At 40.6% G+C, this 21,726-nt stretch overlaps 5 protein-coding genes across 7 annotated transcripts; all 5 read right to left on the bottom strand.

Moving 5' to 3' along the window:
• Positions 1 to 611: 611 nt before the first annotated feature.
• LOC124343229 (ornithine decarboxylase-like) lies at positions 612 to 5,720 on the bottom strand. Its single transcript, XM_046796481.1, has 5 exons — positions 5,459 to 5,720; positions 4,543 to 4,703; positions 4,019 to 4,471; positions 3,872 to 3,948; positions 612 to 3,187 (listed from the first exon to the last, which is right to left on the bottom strand). The coding sequence occupies exons 3-5, from the start codon at positions 4,245 to 4,247 to the stop codon at positions 1,919 to 1,921; spliced, it is 1,575 nt and encodes a 524-aa protein (XP_046652437.1). The 5' UTR covers positions 4,248 to 4,471; positions 4,543 to 4,703; positions 5,459 to 5,720; the 3' UTR covers positions 612 to 1,918.
• A 4,003-nt stretch (positions 5,721 to 9,723) lies between these two features.
• On the bottom strand, positions 9,724 to 12,561 carry LOC124343242 (stromal membrane-associated protein 1-like). Its single transcript, XM_046796502.1, has 8 exons — positions 12,247 to 12,561; positions 12,094 to 12,183; positions 11,986 to 12,029; positions 11,702 to 11,841; positions 11,343 to 11,635; positions 11,008 to 11,277; positions 10,637 to 10,942; positions 9,724 to 10,574 (listed from the first exon to the last, which is right to left on the bottom strand). The coding sequence occupies exons 1-8, from the start codon at positions 12,371 to 12,373 to the stop codon at positions 10,423 to 10,425; spliced, it is 1,422 nt and encodes a 473-aa protein (XP_046652458.1). The 5' UTR covers positions 12,374 to 12,561; the 3' UTR covers positions 9,724 to 10,422.
• Positions 12,562 to 12,915: 354 nt separating this feature from the next.
• On the bottom strand, positions 12,916 to 16,548 carry LOC124343146 (exportin-2-like). 2 transcript variants are annotated; one of them, XM_046796329.1, is made up of 5 exons: positions 16,463 to 16,548; positions 16,060 to 16,146; positions 15,157 to 15,995; positions 13,433 to 15,086; positions 12,916 to 13,369 (listed from the first exon to the last, which is right to left on the bottom strand). In XM_046796329.1, exons 2-5 carry the CDS (start codon positions 16,142 to 16,144, stop codon positions 13,032 to 13,034), a joined length of 2,916 nt encoding a protein of 971 aa, XP_046652285.1. In that variant the 5' UTR covers positions 16,145 to 16,146; positions 16,463 to 16,548; the 3' UTR covers positions 12,916 to 13,031. The 2 variants fall into 2 exon arrangements, with proteins under 2 accessions (XP_046652285.1, XP_046652286.1); XM_046796330.1 differs by having other exon boundaries at positions 16,372 to 16,486.
• Positions 16,549 to 16,657: 109 nt separating this feature from the next.
• LOC124343181 lies at positions 16,658 to 20,257 on the bottom strand. Of its 2 annotated transcripts, none has more exons than XM_046796398.1 (12): positions 20,191 to 20,257; positions 19,607 to 19,671; positions 19,377 to 19,543; positions 19,159 to 19,306; positions 18,846 to 18,986; positions 18,581 to 18,781; positions 18,344 to 18,514; positions 18,071 to 18,278; positions 17,687 to 18,007; positions 17,471 to 17,606; positions 16,936 to 17,405; positions 16,658 to 16,876 (listed from the first exon to the last, which is right to left on the bottom strand). In XM_046796398.1, exons 2-12 carry the CDS (start codon positions 19,644 to 19,646, stop codon positions 16,801 to 16,803), a joined length of 2,079 nt encoding a protein of 692 aa, XP_046652354.1. In that variant the 5' UTR covers positions 19,647 to 19,671; positions 20,191 to 20,257; the 3' UTR covers positions 16,658 to 16,800. The 2 variants fall into 2 exon arrangements, with proteins under 2 accessions (XP_046652354.1, XP_046652355.1); XM_046796399.1 differs by having other exon boundaries at positions 16,975 to 17,405.
• LOC124343299 (E3 ubiquitin-protein ligase Siah1-like) lies at positions 19,834 to 21,692 on the bottom strand. Its single transcript, XM_046796592.1, has 6 exons — positions 21,515 to 21,692; positions 21,148 to 21,349; positions 20,959 to 21,016; positions 20,659 to 20,898; positions 20,393 to 20,585; positions 19,834 to 20,339 (listed from the first exon to the last, which is right to left on the bottom strand). Exons 1-6 carry the CDS (start codon positions 21,637 to 21,639, stop codon positions 20,162 to 20,164), a joined length of 996 nt encoding a protein of 331 aa, XP_046652548.1. The 5' UTR covers positions 21,640 to 21,692; the 3' UTR covers positions 19,834 to 20,161.
• Positions 21,693 to 21,726: the final 34 nt, after the last annotated feature.

The following is a 21,726-nucleotide window of genomic DNA, read 5'->3' as shown; positions in this document are numbered from 1 at the left end:
ACTATTCACAGTATAAACTAATAATACCTTTTTTTTACATCAAACGTCTCATTTTTTTCACATCAAAAGTGACTACTCACAATCACGTAACATTTTGTGCGCCGGGAAATACACTAACACATATAGAATTCGAAGATTACCAAATTGATTATTTGGGATACCATTTCTGATGAATCTATTGATTGATTTTTACATGTTGACTCACTGTAAGCTGGCGTCCAATGGCCTAAAAGGAGCGTGTTACTTGGATCGATATCGCTTTATCCGATAAAAGAAGCCATCGCCAAAAGTGGGTGTTATCTCCGGTGAAAAAAAAGAAAAGCCTGTACGCCGTATACGGGTACAATGGTACATGTTTCCGTATGGATGTCGGCATGCGGACCGGCCGCGTGACACTACCAACACGTCCGTCGTTTGCAAGTCACATTCAAGGAAATCTCTTCGTGAATAAAAATAAGGGTCGCTAGTCCACGTGACTGGAAAAAAAAAATCATTTGTCACGGGCCGCGTGAGCATTGTCCGCTTTGGGTCATCACACACGTCCTCAATCTTTTGGACCTTTTTCAATAATCGCAGGGTTTTGTTCATTGAAGTACTATCAACGACACGTGTACCATATACACACACAGATTGTATTGGCATATAATGTTTTCCTGTTTTTGGCTCCACTACATGGATCGATGACACTGATGGCGAGTGGGAAGGGGATGGACACACAAAAAACAAGGAAATCAAATGACAATCTCATATTGAAAAGGAACTAAAATAACGCATTTTCTGGTTTTTTTCGCTGTTCAAATAATTTGTATTGAATGAAGTTGAATTCGATCGATAAAAGTTGAATGGCTGAGACCGAGAACAAATCCAAAGCAAAAAGGAAGATAACAGCAAAAATTTTCTTTCAAAGATGTTCTGTGGTTTTATTTTGAGTGTGATACTATCCCCATCGTTGAAAGAATAGCTTTTTTAAGATATATTATTAATAATAATAATCATAAAAACTTAAATTTGAAATAAAGGAAAAAATATCCCCCTGTGGTATGGCTACTGAAAAAGAAAACGCTGCGGAACATCTCTAAATAGACGACAAGAAAATGTAATGAAAGGGAAAATGAACAGAAAAAAAGGAAAAATGACACTGATACCCCCATGACAGTATTGCGCATCTTTTCTTCCATATGAATTCAATAGTTGAAATAATGGGTAAGAAGGATGAAAAAAAAAAATTAGGTTTAAACTTTTTTTTTTAGATTTTAGAGAAAAACAAGTGTTGACGAGTCGAAAGAATTTGCCCAGTCGTTTGATACTTTTGGTAGTGTGGAGGAATGCCTGAGCAAATCCATTTCAATTCGTACAACTTTTTTCCTTTTTTTTTGTTGGTCCATTTCTGAATTAAACTCTTTCCTTTTTTCTTTTAGAAGTCGTTATTTTCTTGGAGTGGAAAAAACAAACAAATGTATCATCTTTTTCTTTTGAAGTATTTGGTCCGGCATTTCATTTTTAGAGAAAAATCAGAAGAAAAGAAGACGCACGTGCGAGGGGGTTTTTTAAACAAGACACAACAAACAGACACACGACGAAACCCATAAAGTTATAGCAGGAAAAAGTGTTTTTTTTTTTTCTTTTTTACTTAAAAATAAGGAGAAATAGAGATAATTTTTGTAAATCAGGCAGAGACTGACTGACGCTTTTGGTATTTTTTGGAGAAAAATTGTTTTGTGTAGACGGTGAAATGCGAGCGATGACGTAAGATCGCCTTTTCCATTAAAACAAAAGAAAATTTGGTGGGTCAGGAAGGGATTGAAAATGAAATCGAAAAAAAGAAATGAAGATGAAAAGAAAAAGAAAATACAAGTTTTGGTCAGTTTCTCTTCTGATTCTTGTTTCTTTGTTGTTGTTTCTTTCTCACGACTGATTATTACATCACCGAAGTGACTTCAAGTAAATCGGCCAAGAAATCAGCCGAGTCACCATAATTGTCGGACACGTCGCCATCCGACGAAGTTGACACGGCATCCGATGTCGATGGATCCTCCGTGTCGATAGAAGATGAGCAGACAGACGACGGCATCAGAAGATGAGTGCCGTTGTTGTTGTTGTTGCTGCTGCTGTTGTTGTACATCTCCATGGCACAAGAAATCTTGGGCAAAAGGTCAGCTGCCGGGAGGGGCGATGGAGACCCCATGACGAAATGCGACTCGGTGTAAGGAGCGCGTTCTTTGAGGAAAAACCAAGTGTGCGGTTGAACCACAGGGTAGACCTTGGGGACGGGAAAACCGTTGAAGCATCCAGCGGCAGCCAAAGTGTAGGCGCCCATATCTTCAAAAATCAACCAATCGCCAACGTCCATCAGTGGCAGTTGAGCGTTGGTGGCGATACGATCCAATCCGTCGCAGGTGGGACCCCAAATGTTGCAGCTGAAATCGGGACCCGGGCGGGGCTCCAACAGCAATGGCGTCACTACAGCGTGATCGTAGAGCATGCAGTTGAAACTGCCGTAAACGCCGTCGTTGATGTAATAGAAATACGACGTGTTGGCCGGTGTACGAGGCCCATCAGCGTCTTCGTCATCGTTGGTCAGCTGACGACGACCGTGAATGCGAGTGGCCAGTGTGAAAGCAGAGGCCACGTAATAGCGACCAGGCTCGGCAATGATGTCAACGCCGCAGCCCTCGGGGAAATGGCGATCCAGCGATGAATTAACGATGGCAGCGATAGAGTTGATGGAAGAGCCCCGATTGCCGGGATAGCCACCGCCCAGATCCAGCAGAGTCATGTTGATGCCGTAGTCACGGGCGGCCAGATCGAAGATCTGGCGACCGATAACGATGCAGCGTTCAAAGACTTCAGGCTCATCACAACCAGAACCAACGTGGAAGCTAATTCCAACCAAATCAACGCCCAATTTAGCGGCCAGGGCCACCAGACGAGGTGCATCTTTCGGGAAGGCGCCGAACTTAATGCCCAAAGGGCATTGGACGCGCTTGGCATCGCAACGGATGCGCAGCACCATTTTGGCCGTGGGATGATGTTCCTTGACCTTGTACAATTCGCTCTCGTTATCAAACGTCATGGCTTGGACGTTGACAGACGAAGCATAGCGAATATGCGACACTTGCTTGGCTGGATTAGCAAAAATGATGCGGTCCGTCTCCACTCCCAAATCCAACACTTTGGCAATCTCACTCTGTTTTTTCAAGAAAACGAGAAAAAGAAAAAGACGATAATTAGTGGAAAGCATGGATGAAATGCAAACAAAGAATATAATTTTGCTTGTGTTTTCGAGTTTGTTTTTTTAAAGAACGTCGGATGGATGACTGGAGCACGACGTCTTACCTCTCACTACGTGTCATTACGTGTGTGAAGAAGTTTCGAGTGTGAGTGTGTGTATGTTACAACAGCGACAATCACACGTAACCAGGTAGTAGTAGGTTGTTGGTAGTAGACAGACAAGGAGGTAACCGGATCAATTCAGCAAATGGATACCACAGGAGGAGGACCCGCAAGTTAAGCAACGCAGTTGGAACACGCGGATGATTGGTTCGGTTGGTTGGGGGGGATTTTGGTCTGAATGTCTCGCCCAATGTCGACGTCATCAGAAAAATCTCCAATGATGTGCCTGTGAATGCCCAGCCGAGCTTCACCGACAGAGAAATCCCTGGTCAGTTCGGATGATCAATTTGTGTGTTTTGCTCCGCGGAAGCTCCGGCAAAGACGACCAGACCAGGCCGTCCGTTATTTTATCCTAGTGTACTATATTCTTAACTCGTCCTCTATTTTGTGGGGGGGATTTGTTTTGGTTTTCGGTTTTTTTTTTTACCCTTTAAACCGTCAACGTCGAGCAATTAGGGTCAAAGAAACACGTTACTACCTTAGAGGCGCAGTCGAAGGAGGCTCCTAGCGAGGCCAGAGTCTCCAACACAGTCCGGTTGTCGTTGCATTTGACAGCTGTTTCAGAGGGGATAAAAATATTACGTCATTTATATGTTATGAAACTTTTAATAAACTGAAATTTTACCGTAAAAGGGAGCGACACGGGGCATTTTGAGTTTCCACTCCTTGTGCTTGCGGATGATGTCGCCAACGTCCAAGACGTAAAAAGCCTCTTCTTGGACACCAGAGTGGGCCACGTCGCGAATGACATCCCAATTCTCCTTGCCGGGCTCCAAAACGTGGATTTTGGGAGTTCCATCAGCCAGTTGACAGTCGGCCGAAGCGTCAACCATTGACAACATTTCAGGTTTCATTTTGTAAAGTGTTGCTTGTTTTTTGGTGGTTTGTTTTGTGTGTGATGACGTTTATGTAACAGAGAGATGTTGCAGAATGGACTGATGGGCAGAGAAAACTCGACTAATTTCCTCTGCTCCTTATTTTTTAATAAAGATAATTATAAAAAACCAAAGAGGCCGAGATCGAATCGACTGTTCCGAACGAAAATCTTTTCAGGATATGCCGTGGTATGCCGTGCAATCTAATAACGAAAAGATAACACGTGAAATTAGTTATCACGTGATTAAGAGAACAAGTGGTTGATTGAATTACTGTAGTCTTGAAGAGTTGGGCAACTATAATCAGTTAGTGCCCTAGGGTGGATATCAGGTTTCAGAAGTGTCCGGACCGGGCCACGGAGGTTCGCGATTCAATGCTATGTGCCAGCTAGTTCGGGTCCAGTATGAAACCCTAACACGCCCCGAGTTGCAACCCTAAATTGATAATAAACAAAATTGTTGAGGATTAAGTGTCCGACGTCAAATATCAAGATTACAACAACATGAAAAAATTCCTTCTAGAAACATCATCTCATCGGTTTATCAGTTAAGTGACATAAAATTTAACTGCATTAGAACTTTGCCCGGGTTCACCTTCTAGTAGCTGCTATCTAATTCGGGACTAGAGCCTTTTTTTTTTCTTTCTTTCAACATTTTATGTACGACGTGTCTATCTACAGCTTCTAGCCAGTTGGCACGTGAAACCAACCACCACCACCGAAAAAAGGAGAATAATAAAACACAATTGGCACCGTTTCAAAGTTCAATGTTCATGTGAGACGGTTCGTTTCGAAATCTCATCGTTCACATGCAGACAGCAATAACGAACGGCTAGTCACGACCACCGATTGACGCAAACGAGATTGTGAAAAAGAGTCTATATCAAATTTCAAACACAACAGGATTTTCTTCATACTCACAAAAATTAACATGCAAAGCCCAGCAAAAAGAAAAGAAAAAAACCTTTCTTTTTTTATTATTATCTCATTTTTTGTTTGAAAAAGGAGCAAAGGACTGGTTCGAGCCAGTTCCAACCAGTTTGGTTGCTGTGGAACCCATCATGGCGAAACGATTTGACGCCCACATCCTAACATGGCTCCCGACACCCAAAATTGGGCACCATTGGCATGATGCGTAGACATTTTTCGTTTAAATTTAAAAGAATAAAACCAACAAAAAATTAACTTTACCTTCTTAGGTGCGCACCCGTTGGGCTTAACTCTTAGCGGCGGAATTCTCAAAACGTTGAATTGGACAAAATCTCAAGAGGAGAATTAACCCCCAGTTTGGAGACAGTTTCGACGGGTTGGCGACGGAGAGAACTCGGACGACTCGTGCTGACGCTGTTACCAATGGCCGACTGAAACAACTGAAAGGATTTTTGTGGGAGAGAAGAGACAAGAAGACTTGGCTGTGCGAATCGACCAGTGTTCAACCTACGACTGAGTTTGCGGCGCAAGCGCGCGCCCACTTGGCTTTTTATATCTTGACCCCTTCCTTCTCTTTCAAATTGGGTGGGTGGGTGAATTGGAGAGTGGGTGGTGCGGGGAGAGACCACCCCTTTTTGTTGTATCTCTTACACAACAACATGACATCTGGCGGAGAATCTAGATTCACGTGTGACTTGCATGATAAAACGCAGACAAGTTTCAAAAATAAAAATCCAGATAAAAATAGTTTATGGTAATCAACTTCTCGAATAAAACTGGAATTCATTTTTAAAAAATAAAATAAACCTTGGTTGATTATTCTAGTCAAGTATGCCATGCCAGTTGCTTCCTATTACGATATGATTGGACGAGAAAAAACCAAACCGGCTTTTTCATTCACACTCTAATTATCTCTTCACTTTTATGATTGAGTGTGTGTAATTCCCCGACGTTGCAAAACATTGTAAAACTAGGAAAAAATTTCAGTCGATGACGACATTGTTAGAAGGACGTACGTTCGTAAAATGTACATGGAGCAGACGCCTTTGCAGTAGATAGGCCAGGACATTGGGAACAAAAGAAAGGAAATGACGCAAATCGATTATAATCAAAAGATTAAAAACGATTTTTCTTTTTTCTGTGTCTCTAAGCTCTTAATTCATGGAAATTCAAATAAAGATATGTGTGCCCGTCAAGGAAAGTTCAAATGGATCAGGCCAGCATGAATCCTTTCATTTGTATGCGACTATACCGAACGGGACGGGATCCAATTGCGGATCGGTGCGCACGCCACTTTTCTTGTCTAATGTTCTGCTGCCACCTGATCCGCGCATTTGCCTTCAAGTAAAGGTGACACGCGATCACCCAGTAAAGTTGTATGGGAAATCGAATATTCCAAAAGTTTCCTTTCTTTAAGATGGTGAGCGTTGGTGTCGTTAAACTTGATTCAAATTGCATCTTTCTAAAAACGTTTTCGGTTTCAGGCTCGGTCGGCCGGTTGGAGAAGACCAGTCAAGTCGAGTTCGATTTGGTTGGAACTGGTTTGTACTGGGTCGGCGCGGATATTTTGTTCCAGCTGGGTAGTATAACTATTGGTTGGCCTGACTGCTGGGTAAAACCACCTCCACCAAGAGCCAAACAAGAGGCAACAACTTCTTCACCACCAGCTGATTTGGTGTGTACGAGGGGAACAAAAATCTAGACCGCATCCATCCCCCCGGCATTGATACTCGGTTTCTTTTCTTCTTTTTTTCTTTTCCATTCCAAAGGTCAAACCCCCCTCCATTAATTTTCTTCTTCTTCTTCTTCACCCTCTATTTATATTGTGTATATACTTGTCTCTCTTCTTCATCTCCCCTTCTAAAGCAACACCCTCCGGAATCCATCCATCCGGAGACCATCTTGAGCGTTTTGCTGCCCCTTCGGACGACTCGGAAAACTGAGGGGGCAAAGAAACGTATTCATATATATTCATGTAAACATCAATTTAAAAATGATATTATTCATTTTACCTGGAATCTGCTATTTGGAAAAACGCTTCGAAATTTACCTTTTAAAAAAACGTCAACAACTTATGTATCGATTCTTTCAAATTTTCAAACCATTCTATACATATTAGAATAACATCAATGGATCAGATGAGAAGCCGTCAGATTTATAAGCTTTCTTTTTTTCTTTCCTTTTTTAGTCTCCTCCGGAGTCCTAATTTCTTTTTCTCTCAACGGAATTTCCTTTGTTTCCAATGCGCCGATCATTCCGGTTTTCTCCAGTCGGCTGTTTTTCTTTCTTCTCTTTTGATATCAACAACAAAATAAAATACTGAGAGGCCGACGAGACACACGAACCATCGACGTTATTCTTAAATATAATTATCTCTGGTATCCTTGCTCGACTGCTGTCTATACGTCGAGACAGACTAGCGTGATCAGACAATGCCCTTGATTTCCATAGAGGATTTTAAATGTCAATTCAGCCAGTCAAAAAAATGGGTGAGATCACGGGACTTGGCGATGATCCTTCTGTTAGTCTTTTGTATTTTGAATACTGAAAAATTCGAGTCAAGGTGACGGCGACCTCGAAAGAACAAACTTGTGGCTACGCTCCATACACAAGGCAACCAACCGCCCGAATCTTTCCTCAAGAGTTTATTTTCTTTTTAGTTTCCTCTCCGTGTGCTTCGGATTTTTCCTCCTGTCAAAATTACACTTTCAAATCTACTCATAATTAAAACGCGCTTCTAATAAATATAAACCCAGGAAGCTGCTAACAGAAATACGCAGTAATGTAAAAGTTGGCAGAATTTATTATATGATGGACTCAATAGAACGACCGCCAACTATTAGTCAAGTCCCGTTTGCAGGTTCACCGACCGACCGGCCTCCCCATTTCATATCATCATAAAAGGCTAGACGATGCCGGTTCTATCCTGGACTGCCATATCTCATGTGTTAACGTCGAAAACTCTGTATACAGATAATCGAAATAGTCAAGAGACGGGTAACTTGATGAGTAACGAGTTCGGTATCCAACTTGAACCATTTACTAACATTCTTCCTGGACAAAAGTTAAAAGGCAACCGCAACCCTCTTCTGAAAAGTAATAAGTTTGGTAAACCGAAATCAATGTTGGTCGCTGACCCAGGAAAGATGTAAAGCTCCAACGATTGAACAAAAATACGCGACACGAAATCGTTGGTCAACTTTCCCAGGTTTCTCCAACATATCGACGTCGTTTAAAAAGTATCTCTTCAATCCCAATTCAATAAGATGAGTTAGGTAGATGTGATCAACGAGCACGAAAGAGATCCATTCCGGTCGGAATGGAAGAAAAATGAGTAGGGCAAGGTTAAACGGGATAAAAATCCCATGTTCATTCCTACGTTATCTTTTGGGAAATGCGGCCCTCACACACTGTAGACATTGTGATGACCCTGACATTAAACCATAGAAAAATAAGAAATCAACATATCAGTCCCAGTAATCAATTATCAGGGACGTAAGAAGAAGGAAGTTGGACTGTAGTAATTCGCTTCTCTTTGGCAATGTGCACGTACAGTTTTGTTGCCGTGCCGAGGAAACAGCCCGGGCAGCAAACGCAGCAAAACTACAGTGCGACATGCATACAGTCTGGCTTTTGTGACTGCACGTCCGTATATAGGACATAAATGGGTGAAGGTCAACGTCGGTACGAACGTCCGAGTTTCCACTTATAGTACAGGGAGATAGACAGAAGAAAAAAAAAGGTCTCGTTCGTCCGCAAAGTCAATTTTATCTTTTTTTCCATCCGTCACTCACGACGAAACTACGTTATTTCCCGTCTGTTATTGACAAGGCAAAAATTCCCAACAACTCACATATTATTTTTTACCCGGCTGGTTATTGATTCAAGGGTTCCCAGGTTGGTTGGGTCGATTAAAACTGGACAGAAAAAGGCGCCTCTAACGGCCAACGTCATCTTATGCTTTTAAAAACAGGCCGGACACAACACACTCGACACTTTCGTCATCAACGGCAACATCATTTTCCACGACCCCAAATGGAGGCGTGTAGGATATCTGCGAATTGCAGTCACATAACAGAAACAGTCTGGTTTCTAGCAGTAGCCAATGATTCGATTTGTAACACTCGATATCTTTATTACACAGCTGATTCAGTGAAATCTAAGAATCACCTGAAAATGAATCGGAACGGAAGCAGACGGAAAAGCAAAAAATGCCAGACCGCCAGTCTATCATCAAGCGGATGATGAGATACTGGCGGCAATCGAAACCTTTCTTTTTAATAAAATTAGTAGAAAAGGAATAAAAAGAAAACCACACGTGCCCTGAAAATATCAAAGAGAAACTCAACTCTCCCTGAATCCCGGACATTCCAGCTCGGTTTTTTTTTGTGTGTTGTTGTCTGCGATTTGATTATGTAGAATAATTGTTCCGTTGCTTCTTTTTTTTGTTTTTCATTCTTATTATTTGAATCAATCTCCATTGACGAAATTGATCGAGAGCCAAGAAGAAAGAAGAAGCCAAAAAAGAAAAGAAAAACAAAATTTTTTAAACATGCCGTAAACATGGAAAGTAAGAGAAATGGGCGGGAGCAAAAGAGTAACAGAGATAATTAGGCAAGAGCGAAACGGCCACAAAACAACGACTTTTTCCATTAAAAAGAAAATTAACTTTTTTGGAGGGGGGAATTCGCACGAGTCCTTCCATTCGTATCAGGTATCACTGTTATATAAACAAAAGAATCACGAACGTATCGTGTGTGATTGTTACTTCCTTCTTTGACAATGAGGAAATTTCAAAATTTGAGGACAAAATAACTTCGATTGATTGATTAATTGATGGGACATGGAATCTGAAGAATTTCTTTTGTTTTACGTGGAATCAAATAAGATGGGTAGCTCTGCTGAATGTCTGCAAACGTGCTGGGGAAAAAAATAAATAGAAAATATCTCTATTCCTCCCATTTCATTTAACCTAAAGATTTTGTTTTGTTTGTTTTTTGCTTTGCATTTAAAAAAGAGAAAAGACGAGAAGGAAAAAATATCTACTACGCCGATGATACAACCACGATCGAAAAACTAACAGCTATAACGAGTGGTAAATCCGATCGGACTTTTGAGAGAGAGAGAGAGAAAAAATTCGAAAACAAACCCTGGGGATGGGAGACCTTTGGTATTTTTCTCTTCTTTAACTCGTTGGTCTTGAATGGAGGAACAATCATCACTTCTCACTGCCACAAATTGGTGGACAAGGTATTGGTGTGGGATTGTTGCTGCTGTTGCTGTTGGGCCGACTGCAGTCCCATAAACATGTTGTAGGGATTACTGTTGTTAGCAGCCATGGCAGGATTCATCGACATGTTACCCATCATCATCATACCTAAAACAATGGCGTTAATCAATCTTGAATTCATTCGAATGAGTCAAATATCAACAACTAACCAGGGACTAAATTCGCAGTATTAGCAGCAGGAATCATTGGATTATGCACGGTTGGGCCGCCAAAGTTCAACCCGTTCAACTGTTGGGATAGTTGACCCATTTGCCCTGCTCCTGTTTGAGGTATCGCGCCGTTCGTTGAAAACATTGGACTAGAAAACATGTTGCCCTGCGCTGGCTGTTGCATAAGCGGATTGAAATTGCCGGCCATCATGCCGCTTGTTTGATTCATTGACGGAGACGATCCAAATGCCGATTGATTTATTGAAGGATTGGGTATGTATGACGGTTGAGGAGTCGAATAAACTCCTGTAAATGAAAACAGTTTCTTGTTTTTAATGGGAACGTCGAAATATTTCAATGTTTTCCACTACCTTGAGAAGCAAACATATTTTGCATAGGTGGAACAGTAGCAGAAGTGGTTGCACCGCCCTGGTTATACAGGGCCATAATTGAATTCTTGTCCAATGTTCGTTTCTCCGTTGTACTGGGTGTTTTCTGGTTGAAAAAACTGTCTTCGTCGGCATTTTTCGAGGCTCCTCCCATTACATTGTTAGTACTACCATTATTAGTGGCAGCTGGTACAGGTGTCGTTAATAATCCACCAAATAAATCATTCCCTGTTGAGCTGTTGATTGCCGTATCTGTACAAAATTAACTTTATGTTACTGTGCTCAATCGTATTATGCATAGTAGAAGTAAAATCTACCTAATCCTAATAGGTCTTGAGCGGCCGAGCTAGTTTTGGTAGGTGCAGGTAGGGATGGCACTTCGATCGGAGCCGGTAGGCTAACTTCTTTTACCGCTGATGAGGAAGTTGAACTGATTGTCGACGTCGATTCAGCAGTCCGAGGAGTGCGTGACGACGATTGGCTAGGAGGAAACTCGAGAGTGGTGGCAGGACTTCCATTGGTCTTGCGTTTGGCTTCCTTTTTTCGTTTCATTTCCATTTCAATCTCGGCATCCCATGACACCTTCACTGGCGGTGGACAAACCCATTCTCTAAGAAAAAATATGGCTGTTCCAATGAAAACTAGAATAAAATCAACAGATAATGAATTGCATTACTTGGCTATGTGTTTTTTAGCTTCATATTTCGCTCTTATGAAACTCTCCAGGGTTGAATCTGTCTGTGGCCTTCGAAAACTATCAGGAAGGTTGGCTTCATACACTGCCCTTGCTCGGCTATTTCCCATTTGCTGCAGGGACTGTAATGTAGTTGGAGAAAGAAATGACTCATTGATGTGGAAATGCATAATTAATAAGGTCAAACTTGTGTTACTAGTGTCAAATTGAGACACAATTTAATGCTTACACTAATGATACGAAATTTTAAAAATGTTAATACTTACAACTACTTGTTCTGGGGTCCACGAATCTAAATTGACTGATTTAACTATGAGTAAAAGAAAACATTTAGCTTTTAAACTTCAGCATTTTACAGGTTTGAATTATCACACCTCTAGATATGTGCACCCCCAAGTTCCGATGAATTCCTGCACAACGGATACATAGGAAAATTCCAAGATTCCATGAAGCCCATCTTGGTCCTAGATATTGAATACAATTTTAGCAACAAAAAATTCACTTAAATTTGTATTTTTAAAAGAAACCTTTGGCATCACAGTCGACGCAATATTTGTTGTCTTCATCACGTAACATCGAGGCTAAAATTGTCTGGCATTTCTCCTGAATTAGCTTCTGTTTTTCCTTTTCGGTTCTGGACACGGGACTCGACATGACGTTTTTGGATGTATAAAATTGTTTCTATTTCCTGATCCACTACAATGGTGCAGTGTGAGGTAACGTAAAAAAAGGGGGCCGATCCAGTGAGACCAAAGACTTTAATCAAAACGTCAAGAGGATAGGGGAATGGGATGATATTGTACGATGGCAGGTGGCGTCGGCTCTCTACTCTAACTTTTTATTGTAGTGAGCACCGATTGGTCAAAGATGGTGTCGACTTCTGCTAGTGGTAAAAATAATAATACCAAACCAAGCTGAATTTTATCCATATGAAGAGTAAATTCATCACATCGGATTAAATTATTAATTGAAATTTTATTTATTTTTAATTAATTTCTAACACTTTTCCATCAAGGATTACCTCGTGAACAGATCCAGGCTGATGGCCCAAAGGCATTGGTAAAACCCAAATTTCATAAGGATGTGAAAGTTTCCCGTTCTTTAAAATAAGGGTACCAGGAAAAGGACACTGAATTACATCATGATGCAAAACGCCCTCTGTTTAACTAGATAACAGTTAACTACTTCCAAATGGGATATTCTCAATTCGTGCGAAAGATGCAGCATTTTATTCATGATCGATACAGAATGAAACGATAAAGCACAACAGCGACTGAGAAATGACAAGGTACGAGAAATAGATGAACATCCTTCAAGCTAGACAGAGATTCGCTGCCTGAAGATACTGCTGAATATAATTTTGAGCCCCCGGTGGCAAGGCAGCGCTAATCATGGGACCGACTCGACCAGGATTCTGCGTCGATAATCGGTGCAGTGCTTGAACGAGATAAGCTCGTGGGTCGGCTACTTCGGCGACTGGGTCGCGCTCTTTCTTGCCTACAAATATCAACTGGGAAAAAGCTGACTGATAGCCAGGTGTGTCCACGATTTCAACAAAGTGTTCGTCCTCTGGCACAGACTCGTCCTCTGGCAATTCAATCAAGCCAATCAAGGCCCCCAACACCGGCCCCCAAAAAGTGCTGTACACTCCTGAGAATTACAAATTGAATGTTAGCAATACAACATATATGTTAAAAGAGGTCAGAAAAATACCTGTAAAACATTCGGGAGTGTCGCAGAGCAGACGAGCGAGTCCAACGGCGCAAATTTTGCGTTCCAAAGTGCCCGACACGCGTTGAACATCAGGTACTATGAGACGATCGAGAACCATGGCGAAGATTTTCGGTTGGACAGCGTCTATGACGGCAATCAACTCTGTGGGACTGTAGCGGATGGCGAACAAGGAGAAAAAGACTATGATCGATTTGACGTACTTCGTTGTTTTGGAGGATGAAAGCCTCTGGAATAAGAGTACAAAGAGTTTACTCAAGAAAGGCGTAAGCGCTTCCTTGGGCAGATATTCAATCATGCTTTGCAGCAGGTAAAATCCTTCGTGATCATTAGATTTACTGGCCACTAGCTTTTGAAAGATGCCTAATAAGGCTTCAAGCTTTTGCGACGCAACAACTTGACGATTGCCAATTTGGATAAAGGCTTGAAGGAGACGCACTAATGGATGGATGTTTGCAGGGCGCTCCCAGAGGACTGGAACCAGCAGATGAGGGAATAAAGCCATGTAAGATTCAGGCACTTCAGACTGCCCACCGCGCAACTCGAGCATAAGAGAAAGAATTTGAAAAACATAAGGGACGAATTCCTGTACGTCCTGAAGTAAAATTTCCTGAAAAGAAGGAAAGAATCCTTCTTCAAAGGAAGCGACGGCTGATCGATCAGCTTTGCAACCGATGCGAACCGACAGCGAAAGTGTTTCAAACAGGTAGTGATTGAAATGTGGCTTGGAAGGGTTTCGGGACACCAACATTAACTTTTGATTCAGGCCAACCAAAGTGTGACCTAGATAGGGTAAAACAGCTTCTTGTAGCGACGAAAAGGTTCGCATGATGGCCTTCATGATGTATTCATTTTCTTCCGATCCCGCAAGAGTCATTGCATGGAACAAGTTTGCCAGCAATGCTTGCTCCATTCCAGACAAATCAGTTGCTTTAATCAAGGCCGATCCATCGGCTCCCTTGAGAATAAGCAATTTGTCGATGGCATTGGCTGCGTAGGAGTGAACGACCAGACTTGGTGAACGAAGCATGTCCACCAAGGGTTTCAACGAGACAATGATGGCCTCGCGGGGTAGGTGGTTGCGGAAAGTCATCAAGTATTTGATTGCATCCGCTTTCAAGACCATGAGCCGGTCAACGTTGGGTTGTTGCAGTTCGGGCACTATGTGCGTGCGGAAGAAATCCACAAGATCTACCAACTGGTTAGTTTGAGTCGTGCCGTGTCGAGCCGTCTGACCTTTCGAGGCTAACGCAATGATGAGATAAACGGCAGAATCCTTTGACCGCCAATTCTTTTCTGGGCTTTGTACGTACGACTCCAACATGACAGCAACGTACCGACCAAAGATTTCCGTCATCTGGGCCTCGAAGGATTTTGAAAGGGCTTTGACTAAGTCACAGGCTGCTCGTCGTCGAGTGTCTACGTCAGAACCTTCGATATCACGCCGAATGTACTCTTCTGGGTTGTCCTCGAAGAGTTCTTCATCCGATGGCCGGAAATCCATGTTGGGCAAAATAACCTTCTCGCAAATGGAACTCAGGATATTAGGGTCAGCGAAAAGGTCTTTGTAATGTGGTCGCTCTGCCACGGAACTCAAAAAGCCGATAGCATTACTAACGAGTGAATCGTACTTGACCTATAGACGAAAGAGATTTTGAACATTAGAAAAACCACTCATTAAAAATAAGTATTCAGCGGTGTCTTACCTCTTTGCCGGTTGAAACCAAAAGATTCCAGACGGCAGTGACAAATTGAGGCAAATAAGGGCGAAATTCTTCATCATACTTCGAAGCGTAGAGACTGATATTATCGCAGATTTGTGATTTTAATTGTTCGCCTAATCCGGCTTCTTCATCGCTGTCACTCTTCAGTAAAGGATTGTCGGTGGTAAGAAGACCAAGAAAGTTTTCCATCCATGATTTCATGTTGTCTTCAAAATGCTCGGGTAGGTCTTGAAAATTCAGCGAATAGAAAATTTTGCAAATGATGGTCAGAGAATTATAGATGACCTTTACAGCTGCCGGATTATTAGCATGTTGCGCAGCCAAACCCATCATCGTAATAAATAGGTCTGTCAGCGGCTTGGCAAAGTTGTCCAAAACCAATTTGATTTCAGTCCACAATTCTTGAGACTTAAACTCGTAGCGATAACGTTTAAAGATGGAATGGGCAGTATGCAACACACCGTTAATAACGTGGAAGTCACCCGTGCCAAATTTGTCCACCATTTCTTGAATTAAATTTGGCCATTTTGCAGGAAAATCTTCACGACCAATAATTGAAACAGCGTCACTGAGCTGGCGCTGAATAGATTCAGGGGCTTTGAGCATTAAATTGATGATAAACTGTTTGACAGTTTCCCGATCAGAGTGATGGATTTTATCTACTGCATCTTCTTCAACCTTCCAATTTCGTTTAATGTAATTCTTGAATGTCACAGCTCCAGCTGTTCTCAGTGTCATGTCAACACCATCTTTATCCACCAAATTTAAAAGCAGCAGTGGGTAATTTTGTTTGCCTTCAATGCTTTCAAGGCATTTTTCAGCTATTGATGAAAAAAACATTAATCATGCATTTATGTCAATACAAAGAATAATTGTGTAATATACCTGATTTTCTTGTAACTCCATCAGGTGATAGCGTCTTTTGAAGATGACCTAATAGTTCTGATAAATTTGCATCATTGATCTCCATTCCTGTCACACAAGAATACAAGAAAATCGTGAATCATCATTTCAGTATGAGGCTCATAAGACACTGAAACATCATTCAGAATTTCGGAGGGAAATTATTAAAAGATGTACCGATGTTACAACCAACTGATTTTTGTTTTAATTTACTTCTCTATTAAAGTTGTGCATGACTATAGCACATGGTCAAATAGAAATAACCAGAATGATTTTAAAAATACTTTGTCTCACCTGACAACTACTTCTAAGCACATCTATCAACACAACATTCATGCAAACTTATTCCTATGGTAATTCCGACGAATATAATAAAATAACTTACTGAAAATTTGTGAGTGAACGGTTGAAAATGACTTCTCTAGATTTAAAAATCGTCTGAACGAAGTTATCTGCCTGTCGGTGAAAATAGAAAATGTTTTACCGACGTAGTGACATAACCACTACCTAGATGGCGTAAAGCGGGAAATTACGAAATTACTATTTTTACACGGATTTGAACTAATAACAGTATTAAAACTCAATTCAGTTATTTGATTTATTAAATGTCTTGTCTGCGAAAATCAATTACAATTCTAAAAATGGGCCTCTTAAAGACGAATAAGTAAAAATAATAATAAAATAATAAGGCGTCATAATAAGGCGTTGATTATTAAATTGTTTTTAAAAATTTGTTTCAATTTCTTCTTCTGAATCAAAATCCGTCAATGTGATACCGTACAAAACATGTGATCCAATCCTGAAACAAATAATGTACGAATATTGTTTTAAAATTGTACAACATCATGCAATTCATACTGTTGATCCGTGGAGATGGAGTTCACTCTACTACTAGACCTTGATGATGATGTTATCGTATCCGACGATGAAGACGCAGGAGAGTATCGACGTTGTTGCATGTTTTTAAAGGTATCGTTGTCGAATACAACATCTTCCATCTCTTCCATTGGAATAGAAGAAATGTTGGGAAACTCGCGGTTGGTCGGACTGCTGTTAGATTTAGTCTTCAAGATTCCACGTTTAGGTACGGCGGGAAGTGGTGGCATGATAGATGACATATCGTTCCCCTCATTCGCTATTTGATCTCTATTGATTCCATTCTGGCGTTGGAAACTGCTGGTGATGGGTGAAACATTTAGTACAGCCGCTGATCGAGCTGGTCCCTGATCCACATTTTTCTCTTGATAAGTAGGTCTGTGACTGTTTCGTGAATAAAATGTTCCTTTCTCCGGATCGTAAACCATTACGGGGCGACCATTTTCTTGTTCCTGTTAAATTAACGAATGAGTTTGAATTTAGGATAAACAAAATAAATGTGTTGCAAACAATTTACGTCAATAACGAAATTTGGATTATCAACACCAGAATTCATTTCAAAGCGACTTGATTTGCCAACGCCTGTGATAGAAATGTCACTGTCGGCGCCTACAGAATGATTATCATTTTTTATTTCGTGATACTTTCTTCGCCTAACCAAAAAAATTTATAAGTGATTAAAATAATCATGTCTTAAGTAATTTCAAAAATATCTAATGAAAAATGTTGTTACTTTTTAGCGTCACGACGCATTTTTTGCCGCCAGGCGATTAATAACCCAAGGAGGATTAAAATAATTAGAATAAGGACGACACCAACAAAGATCCAGTACAAGTTGGCCAAGTCTTCTGGCAGGACGACTTCGTGAATGTAGCCATACTCCCTTACAGCTTTTTTTACTTCTTCGGTCGGGAAGGCGTAAGTGACATCAGTCTCTCCTGTTTTTTGGTAAAACGCGCGGACAATCACATGCGTCAGACCGCAGATGTCCATATCGACATTCCATCCATGATAACAGTTCTCAACTTGAACTATTTGGACAGTACCGACAGCACTAAGGAAAGCAATTTAATTCAATATACCATGTTCGTTGGAATAGAAGAAAAATCGCTCATACGTTAAATTTGGAACTATTTCGCCTTTTTCCAGCATTCCCGATGACTCGGCATACATCTGCAAAATTTCTGCCAGCTGTGAAGATGCTTCGGCGCCCACATAGGTGTGGTAGACAACATCAGTTAAAAGGATATCTGGATCAAATGGCAAAGGCGTGGGGCTTGTAGGCATAGGTGTGGTCATGGGCGCTGCTGTTGTCAAATTCTTTTCTATATAATTGAAACAAAACAAATTATATTTTACCGTCACCATCAACTACTTCTGTTGTAATTACCAATCACTTGGTAGGAGATGAAAAATCCTTTTGCGGAAACCTGTTCAGCGTCGGCGGGTCGTAAAACATTAAAAACTAAATGAGCTTTAGGTCCATCAATCAAAAATTGAACTCCTTTGTTAACACGCCACGAGAGGACAACTGCGCTCTTATCAACCGAAGGTTCCGACCCTGTAACGAAGCGAAAAATACGAATTTTTTTAAATACAATAAATATGCAAGAACTAGGAGAATAACCAGGTCCAAGTTTGATGTAGTCCCCGTTGATGCCTGCAATGTCCAGTACATTAACTGTGAGTAACAGGTCCACATATTCCCCTGCCACATCTGTGACATCAATCACATGTATATCTTCTGTTGTTTGAGATGGGTAAGATATTCCATAACCGGGAGAAGTCATATTTCCTGACGTTTCGTTATAATTGTGGATATTTGAAGCTATAAATAAGGATATAATTTAACTTGAAATTGTCAATGCAAATCAAATAATATATGTTTATACTCAAGACTGTAATGTTGTATTGGATTTTGAAGTTTGACCGATATGCCAGCAGGTTGGCCTCCATCCACAGTTCATTGGAGGCACTTTCATACTCATAGGTCGGATCACCATTTGGTAGCTCGTTTCCACCGTCACTAGAACCTAATAACAACCTTATTTTTAGGTAATATCGTAGACTACATGAACAACCCATCAACCTGATGAAATTTGAGCGATTGTGTTTTTTGGGGATCAACTTAGTTACAAGCGGCGATTATTGAAATCTATAATATATTTAGTAGTACATTCTATCTATAAAGATTGGATTCCTTACCACTCAGCTCCGGTGGGATATTGTTAGCACCAATTACAAGACCGTTACCGACCGAAAATGTGTTAGCATCTGGTCCCAGAAAAAAATCCTCGTCCGTCAGGATCAAGGTAATTTGTGAATTTTCACACGATGAAATTGTTAGTCGGTACTAGAACAATTGTTAAAAATAAATTACGTATGCAATAAAATACATGAAACTCGGTTCTTGATTTCTTTACCTTTCCGGATTGAGAAGAAATCATATTGTTTGGAAAATTGGGAGTCTGTATAAATCCAGACAGTTCACTCTGACAATCTACCTTCAAGTCTACTTGACATTCCTTATTTTGAAGAGTACAAGTGTTCGGGTCACCAAAATCAATATCTTCTGCTCTAGTCAATCCCACTATTAAAGCAAACACAAAACGTTACGAACAAAAGAAAATTTTACATATCTTATTCGTCTTACCATAAAGCAGGCATATTATTAAGAACATCCTCGTCGCCATTTCGATTTCAACTGTGCGTCACAATCTACAATTATAAAAATATCTCAGTTATCACTTGAGGAAAAAATGGCACTGAGACCTTTTCTTATCAGAACCTGACACCATGGTCGTCACCTACATTATCACATATTCATCGCACACCATGAAACATAATCTTATCGTATAATTGCGTAAATTGACGAATCGCTTCGTTTGAACATGGAGCCGTATAATTGATCATTGATCGCAATAGCAAAACTGTACAAGGCAACATGAGAGAAAATTCTGTTCGAACAAAAAAAAAATAATGAAAGGGGGAAGGGAAACAGTCGTTTACAACAGTTTTTTTTTGTTTCACTTGTTCGTGAATTGTGATGTCCAGGTGCACATACGGTAACACACATGCGAAAGACGGGAAACACGATTTTTAAAAATGAGCCATTGTCATCTCGACGGGGGAAAAAGGGAAATTAATTAGCACAACCAAACTTATTTGGCGAGAGGAAATAATGAGTGTCTCTCAAATTCGGAGTAAATTAACACATAGAAATGGTAACATTGATACCCAAATTGCCGTTTTCAGCAAACAACTGGGCGATAGAGGTGTCAAAAACGAGGCAGTCCGAGTTTAGAATGGCGGAAGATACGCCTTCGTGAATGGAGCGTGGCGTCGCTTCCCACGTTAACCGTCGACGGTGACCGCTCAATTCCAATCTAAGATAATTAACGCATGAGTCAATGAAATACATCGGAGTTTTAAAACGTACCGGTAGGCAAAGTTATCGGCCTGCTTTCTTGTGCCAATCAATTGGACGATAGCAAAAAATTGTTGCAACCCGTCATATTTTTCTTGCTTTTCCAGCACTAGCATAAAATGGTGACCAAAACAAGATTGCATCATAACCCAGTCGACGGCGCCGGGGAGTGCGATATCTGTTGCTAAAAAAACAATATCTTCTCCTGAAACAAAACAAGTTTAAAATCAATAGTTAATAAATGTTGGATTGAATGTTAAAAAAAAAAATGTATCAACCTTGGAGAGTCGTGATAGATCGATGTTGATTGAGCAAATGGGGCATTACTTGCTCTAAAGCTCCTTGCCATTTACAGGACGCCCCCGGACACGGACAAGAATAAGGTCGATATTCACAAGTCTCTTCATGATCTCCTTTAGCTGTGTGCAACATTGTAAACTGGCATCCAGAAGTAGAAAATTTGCAAGGAAAAGAAACTGTGGAAGCCACTTTTTCCATAGCTAAATTTCTTATATTGCCTAAATATCAACATTTATTTAAGAATTGGGCACTAAATATTTGTTCTGGTCAATCTCTACCTAAGGGTCCTCTGCAGGTTGGGCAGCAGGTGAGTTTTGGTCTACAGTTGGAACAGACCTACACAATTGTTTGAAATTATTATTTAGTCAATGAAATCTACTTTTTTAGGCAATGAAAGAAAAATATTTGAGAAATTTTAGTTGATGGTCTAAAATATTTATGTAACAAGAAAACACACAAAATCATACCAGATGACCACTTGGGCATTGTAGGATTGGTGGAAGAACATACTCGAAACAAACTGGGCATTCAAAGAAGCTAGCCAAGTCTGCTGAGGAAGCTACTGTAGAACCAGAGACTGATCCAGAACCAAGTGTGGATGTGGATGAAGAAATACTTGAAATACTTGAACGACTTTTGGAACCTTCTTGCTTGAGAAAACTCATCCTGCTGATCAAAACAAAAACAATACATTCTCACACACTTGTTAACACAACATGAGGTGGTATTAGCCAGACAAAAAAGGAGAAACTAAACCATCTTTTTTATCATGTTTAAAGTTCATTCTCTCATTAATATCCTATCTGCTATTATTTCATGAAAATCACAACAAACCTGAGATTAGAATCACTGCAGGATGTTGGAAACGTTATTTCAGTACAGAATTTACTGTTGTTTTTAGGCATAGAAGGTGGCCTCCGTGATCTCAACAAGGGTTCTTCCTTCTTCGTTAACAACATTGACTACCCAAATGCATAAAAAATAAAATAAGGACGGCTAAACAGTAGGTATCTTGAGCAGGCAGCTGACTGCAAGTTGCTCTATTT

This window comes from Daphnia pulicaria, chromosome 6 (genome assembly GCF_021234035.1).
Source record: "Daphnia pulicaria isolate SC F1-1A chromosome 6, SC_F0-13Bv2, whole genome shotgun sequence".
NCBI lineage: Eukaryota > Metazoa > Arthropoda > Branchiopoda > Diplostraca > Daphniidae > Daphnia > Daphnia pulicaria.
Note: the sequence above shows the minus strand (reverse complement) of the source record. Positions and strands in the feature narration are given on the sequence as shown.

What these genes read in the sequence shown, in the direction of transcription:
- LOC124343229 (XM_046796481.1), bottom strand. Translation starts at nt 4,247, where the DNA reads ATGAAACCTGAAATGTTGTCAATGGTTGACGCTTCGGCCGACTGTCAA. An exon ending in CCGTGTCGCTCCCTTTTACG is followed by an intron (nt 3,949 to 4,018) that starts GTAAAATTTCAG and finishes CCTCTGAAACAG; the next exon opens with CTGTCAAATGCAACGACAAC. An exon ending in CCTTCGACTGCGCCTCTAAG is followed by an intron (nt 3,188 to 3,871) that starts GTAGTAACGTGT and finishes TTGAAAAAACAG; the next exon opens with AGTGAGATTGCCAAAGTGTT.
- LOC124343242 (XM_046796502.1), bottom strand. Translation starts at nt 12,373, where the DNA reads ATGTCGAGTCCCGTGTCCAGAACCGAAAAGGAAAAACAGAAGCTAATT. An exon ending in AAATATGTTTGCTTCTCAAG is followed by an intron (nt 10,943 to 11,007) that starts GTAGTGGAAAAC and finishes TTTCATTTACAG; the next exon opens with GAGTTTATTCGACTCCTCAA. An exon ending in TACTGCGAATTTAGTCCCTG is followed by an intron (nt 10,575 to 10,636) that starts GTTAGTTGTTGA and finishes CCATTGTTTTAG; the next exon opens with GTATGATGATGATGGGTAAC.
- LOC124343146 (XM_046796329.1), bottom strand. Translation starts at nt 16,144, where the DNA reads ATGGAGATCAATGATGCAAATTTATCAGAACTATTAGGTCATCTTCAA. An exon ending in TGGAGTTACAAGAAAATCAG is followed by an intron (nt 15,996 to 16,059) that starts GTATATTACACA and finishes TTTCATCAATAG; the next exon opens with CTGAAAAATGCCTTGAAAGC. An exon ending in CACTCCCGAATGTTTTACAG is followed by an intron (nt 13,370 to 13,432) that starts GTATTTTTCTGA and finishes TGTAATTCTCAG; the next exon opens with GAGTGTACAGCACTTTTTGG.
- LOC124343181 (XM_046796398.1), bottom strand. Translation starts at nt 19,646, where the DNA reads ATGGCGACGAGGATGTTCTTAATAATATGCCTGCTTTATG. An exon ending in TTTCTTCTCAATCCGGAAAG is followed by an intron (nt 19,307 to 19,376) that starts GTAAAGAAATCA and finishes CAATTGTTCTAG; the next exon opens with TACCGACTAACAATTTCATC. An exon ending in ATGCGTCGTGACGCTAAAAA is followed by an intron (nt 17,607 to 17,686) that starts GTAACAACATTT and finishes TTTTTTGGTTAG; the next exon opens with GCGAAGAAAGTATCACGAAA.
- LOC124343299 (XM_046796592.1), bottom strand. Translation starts at nt 21,639, where the DNA reads ATGTTGTTAACGAAGAAGGAAGAACCCTTGTTGAGATCACGGAGGCCA. An exon ending in TGCAGTGATTCTAATCTCAG is followed by an intron (nt 21,350 to 21,514) that starts GTTTGTTGTGAT and finishes TGTTTTGATCAG; the next exon opens with CAGGATGAGTTTTCTCAAGC. An exon ending in AACCTGCAGAGGACCCTTAG is followed by an intron (nt 20,899 to 20,958) that starts GTAGAGATTGAC and finishes GTTGATATTTAG; the next exon opens with GCAATATAAGAAATTTAGCT.